This window comes from Leptonychotes weddellii, chromosome 4, assembly GCF_054177405.1.
Source record: "Leptonychotes weddellii isolate Sample4059 chromosome 4, ASM5417740v2, whole genome shotgun sequence".
Lineage (NCBI taxonomy): Eukaryota > Metazoa > Chordata > Mammalia > Carnivora > Phocidae > Leptonychotes > Leptonychotes weddellii.
In genome coordinates, this window is record NC_138372.1 from 32,172,425 (window position 1) to 32,178,004 (window position 5,580).

The 5,580-nt window shown below is 57.0% G+C and overlaps 1 protein-coding gene across 1 annotated transcript in view; it reads right to left on the reverse strand.

The window, feature by feature from the left end:
• Positions 1-755: 755 nt before the first annotated feature.
• TMEM53 (transmembrane protein 53) overlaps positions 756-5,580 on the reverse strand; it is a 10,578-nt gene continuing 5,753 nt past the window's right edge. Inside the window, exon 2 of the mRNA XM_081818299.1 lies at positions 756-2,245. Coding sequence (XP_081674425.1) covers positions 1,592-2,209 — 618 coding nt within the window. The 5' untranslated portion in view covers positions 2,210-2,245 and the 3' untranslated portion in view covers positions 756-1,591. The remainder of the gene's footprint in view (positions 2,246-5,580) is intronic.

Below are 5,580 nucleotides of genomic sequence, written 5' to 3' on the forward strand. Positions count from 1 at the left end.
AACCCCCCACCTTAGATGCACTGATACCTGGGGTGCCCTTGGTGCGTACTACAGAAGAGGGTCCAGTCGGCAGCTCCTGCCTCCTGCGCTCAGGTGACAAGTCACCCTGGTTGGAGCCCAGTGAAGGCCGTGCACAGCCCCAGGCCCAGCTTGATGGCACCGAATATCCTGAATACAAGAATCCTGGGGCCCAAGAGTCTAGGGAATGTATGTGGCCTGCCAGAGCAGAGCGGCCCCAGTGATGGCTAAGGTTTCGGGAAAGAAGTGGGTAATGCCCAGTTCCCATCGGGCTGGCTCCTTTCAGGTCTCAACTCTCCCTTCTCCTTGCCTTGGACTCAATAGGTCCCTGATGGCTGGTTACACTCACCCTGGGGGCGGTAGGCTCTCTAATAGGCAATGTTATTAACCCTGAGCGAGGGCATGAAGCCTACCCAGCTGTGGGATCCTTAAGCGTGGTCTCATGGCCCAGGCAGCACTGCCACCTGTTGGCCATGGCTAGGAATGCAACCACACAGCATAGGGATCAGACACAACGGTCCCTGAGGTCCCTGAGGTCCCTGACGTCCCAGAGGGCTGACAAGATGCAGATCGAGCTCGGCTCTGGAGGCAGAGGGTCCATCAGTCCTGAGAATATCAAGGGTCAGCTCCCACCCAGAGCCTGGCTAGCCATCTCCTTCGCTGCCTGTCAAACTTTCCAAGCCCATCCCTGCCCCCCCCCACCCCCGCCAAGTCCCTTGAATATCACAGTAAGCTCATTCAATCAACATATTTATTGAGTACCTACTACGGGCCAGCATTGTGCAGCAGTGACTGAGAGAATGCGAGATGATCAAGAACTCGGGCTGAAGTCACCTCTCCTGCCTGGACAGGATCCAAGGGGGTCTCAAGGAGATGGAGGAGTCCTCGCCCTGGTTCTGGTCTTCAGGGCTACGGACTTCGCTTGTCCCAGCTCCTGTGTGGCGCTGCTCTCCTCCTCCTCCCCACTCCATCTGCCTGTTAGACACGTCGCAGCTTTCCTGGCAAAGCGTGGTGGACCCAGGCAGGCCCGCCACCTCTGCACCCTCAGCTCCCCTCTCTCTGGCACTGAGGTGAGAGCGGCCCCTCCAAGTGAGCTACCGAGTGGGATCTAAGCAGGTGGCGTCACGCTGCGGGGTGTGGGAGCAGAAATCACAGCCCTTGCGCCAGCCTGACCCTCTCCGCACAAAGCTCACCTACCTTTCAAGAAGTTAAAGATCAACCCTGGGGCTCCTCGTCAACCCCACCCTCCCCACTCTGTTAACCCTACCCAGCCTAAAAGCTATAGGATCCCGTCCGCAGCCCGACTTGCGCCTGCCCAAACACAGCCACGGCGAGACTCCTACGGCAACCTGTCCAGGCACTCCCCCCGCCTAGGATCCCGGGAGAAACGGTTCCCGGCGCATGGCTGCTAAAATTCAATGGGAATTCTCTACCTGCGGGACCACAGAGTCCCAAAGAGCTGTCCGGGAGTTGAAGCAGAAGAGGGCCCCGCCACCCACAGACAGAGGTTGTGGGGAGGTGGGGGGCATTTATTTCTGGAGCAGAGAGGAGTTGGGTGGGTGGGACAAGGAGCTCAGCAGTGGACACAGCTGCGCATGAAGTTGACGCAGAGGCTCGTGTAGTAAGTAGGGTAGTCACGGAGGTGGCTGACGTGCGCAGATGACACGAAGTCCACAGAGCGCACCAGGACCCGGTGTGCCAGGCGAGCCTCCACCATGCGTTCCACGTCCCTGGCCAGGACCACCTCGTCGGCCCTTGAGTAGAGGTAGAGCTCGGGCCAGCGAGAGGCTGCATCGAGTAGCCTGTCATAGAAGTGGGTGTGGAACAGGGCCGTGAGGGGAGCGAGCAGGACATGGAACAGGACCGCCACCAGGGTGAAGGCCACCAGGAGCAGCAGGCGCAGCACTGCGGGCCGGTGCCCCAGGACGGCTGCCAGGGCCCGCAGAGCCCCCAGCAGGTTGCTATCCCCGGGGCCGCTGTCAAAGATGGTGCCCACCACACGCAGGCGGCAGAAGCGCCGATGGGTCTGCAGGAGCTCCAGCACGTATCGGTACAGCATGACACCAGCATTGCTGAAGACATGGAAGAGCAGGGGCTCCTTCTCAATCTCGTAATCAAAGAGTAGCTCAAGTAGCTTCTGGGCCAGAACACGAAGTGAAGGGATGCCCAGGGACTCGGAGAAGAAGACCATGTGCCATGGGGCTGTGTATCGGATCACGATGCAGCCCTGGGAAGAGGAGAGAGGCCGGGTCGGTCCTCAGGGATGGGGGGCGGCGGGCAGGGGGGACTACAAGCTAGCGTCAGAGATGTCCAGCAGCTACAAGTCTAGCAGTGCTCCAGGCACCAGCTCACCACTCACAGACGGGTGCCTTCCAGAGTGCAAGGTACTCGCAAGGCCCAGCTGTGGAATAACCACTTCATGCTGGCCACGGCCACCCAGCCCGCTGGGTGAGGCCTGGAGCTCGCTCTGGCTGACCAGAACAGTCTTACTCCGGCCCGTGCCCGCCCCCTTCCCCCCTGCAGCGCATCCGCTCAACTCCGGCATATTTAAGGGCTTGTGCTTGGCGACACCTTGCTGCAGTGACTGCTCTGCACCAGCCCCACCCTCCCAGGCACAAGGAGCTACCCCCATAAAACCCAACACGCAGACACGGCCTGCATGCCCCAGCCTTGGCCACCAGAGGCCACTCGTGGGCCGGACCGCGTCAAGTCAGTCTCCGGCCACAGCGGCCTTCCGGCAGAACCCTGACAACACAGGCCATGCTCTCCAGCATAGGGGCCTGGCACCCCGATCTGTCTGGTTCCAAGGCCCGGGATCGCTCCTCCCACTCACCCTGAAATTCCAAATATAGGAAACACTGTTGTTCCTCAAATTCTAAAACCTGAGCCAATCTCGTAGGCTTCTGCACCCCTCCATGCCTGGGTCAAGGATGCCTCAAAATCTCCAGACAGATCCTCTTCTAGGTCAGGTAGAAAAGGCAGCCAAAGCCACGTGCCTCAGTGCTAATCCCCTCTCACTGTCCTATTCGAGAGACAAAGGGCCATTTGTCAGGGGAACTGAGTTAGGCGGGCTCTGGGGTCACACAGGTCTGGGTTCGATTCCTGGCACCACTTATTAACAGTAGGGGTGAAGAGCAATTTGCTTCATCTTCCTGGGCCTGTGCTTCCACCTGTAAACTGGGTTGACGTCCATCTCGCGGGGTTATGGTGAAGACTGAATGGAAAAACATACCTCAAGTGCCCCAAACAGGACCTGGCACAAAGTCAACTAATAGTAGCAGTAATTAGTGGCGGCAGGACTGATAACACGGAGGACACCCTCTGACCACAGTACGTGAATGACGCAGAGCTAAACACGATGGTCAGCTGAAAGAACCCTGCCTTCAGCCCCCTAGCTTCACCCCTCCCGCTGGCTCCAATCTGACATCTGTCCCCAACTCCCCCTGGCACTATTGTCACCAGGGCCCTGGCATGCCTAAGCCCCCCTCCCAGGACTCTGCAGAGGGGGCCACTGATGCCACCTGGCCCCTCAGGCTCTAGGAAATTTCATCAAGTGCTCTGTTCTAACTTCCCAACGGCATGTGAAATGTCTTCCACCCCCCCCAACCAACACACAGCATTTCCCACAAATGCAAACACACTCCCACATCACACCTCCACACACACGCAACCCTAGAACTAAACGAAGCCCACCCACACCGTATCCCACAGATGCGGACACACGGGGCACCCACCACTCACTCGTGTGCAACCACACCATCTGGGAGTAGCTGGCAAGACACCCACATGCACACGCACTGCTGGCAGGTACCCAGTTACACGCTCTGCTCCCTTCAAGAGCACACACGCGCACACACACACTCCTCCCCTGGAGCATTCACACGCAGAAATAAACAGCAATTCCTGCGAACACGCCACCTATGAGGACACACACGATTTTGTGCCCTCCAACTCGGCATCACCTGTGAGTGCACACGCGGAACTCCCCCTCTAAGGGCCCAGCACTCCCCAGGAAGGGCACATGCCTGCCAAGCTTCCCCATGCCCGCTGGTGTGGGCCTCACTTTGAGGTTTCCCAGGTGCCTGCATCTCTGCTGCCACCTCCCCAGTCAGATGCTCCTAGAAGTCCCTGCAGGTCGGATCCCAGTCTCCACCCCCCCTCATCCCCCAGCCAAGCGGTTCTCCATCTCTAGGCACACTCAGCCCCGAGGCCCTGCCATGGGTCCTTGCCTCCTTCTCCTGTATTCTCAGTCTCCTCCTTTCTCCAGATTTCTGTCAAACCAATCTCATTTAAAAAAAAAAAAAAAAAAGCCTCAGGGTGCCTGGATGGCACAGTCCGTTAAACACCCGATTCTTCGTTTCGGCTCAGGTTGTGATTTCAGGGTCCTGAGATGGAGCCTCACATCCAGCTCTACACTCAGCAGGGAATCTGCTTAAGACTCTCCCTCCTCCTTGGGGTGCCTGGGTGGCTCAGTCATTAAGCGTCTGCCTTTGGCTCAAGTCATGATCTCAGGGTCCTGGGATCGAGCCCCGCATCAGACTCCCTGCTCAGCGGGGAGCCTGCTTCTCCCTCTCCCTCTGCTGCTCCCCCTGCTTGTGCGCGCTCTCTGTCAAATAAATAAATAAAATCTTAAAAAAAAAAAACCAACTCTCCCTCCTCTCCCTCTGACCCTCCTCCCCCCCATACCTGCGTACTCTCTCTCAAATAAACAAAACCATAAAAGCCTCTGCCATTACACTGTGTTCCCCTCTAACTCTATCCCACCCTCTCTCCACCTTCCTAGACAATCTTTTTGACACCTGCCCTCTCCACCTCGTCCCCTCCCACTGACTCCCCTGCACTGCTCTCACCAAGGTCACCCACGCTCTCCCAAATGGCCAAATCCCATGACACCTCTTAGCGCCCATCCTACTTTCCTTCTAGCAGCATTCGGGATCGTGCACTCCTAGATATATTCTCTGGTAGCCCCACGTTGGGTGGAGATTACTTAAAACTAAAATCTTAAAAAAAAAAAAATAAAAGAGCCTTAAGGAACAAAGTAACTAGACGCAATGGGTGATCCTGGATTGGATCCTGGTTTGGGCAAATCAGCTATAAAGGACATTTTGGGGACTGTGAGAGAATCTGAATAAGGACTGGGAACTCAAGAAGATGAAAACAGATTAAGCAAGGTGGAGATCATGATCTGAAAAAAAGCAGGATGCAAAACGTATATTCAGAAGCTGGGACACCTGGGTGGCTCAGTCAGTTAAGCGTCTGCCTTCGGCTCAGGTCATGACCTCAGGGTCCTGGGATCAAGTCCTGCATCGGGCTCCCTGCTCCGCGGGAAGTCTGCTTCTCCCTCTGCCTGCCGCTCACCCTGCTTGTGCTCTCTGTCTCTCTCTCTGACAAATAAATAAATAAAATCTTTATTTAAAAAAAAAAAAAAGGGCGCCTGGGTGGCTCAGTCGGTTGAGCGACTGCCTTCGGCTCAGGTCATGATCCCAGGGTCCTGGGATCGAGTCCCACATCGGGCTCCCTGCTCTGCGGGGAGCCTGCTTCTCCCTCTACCACTCCCCCTGC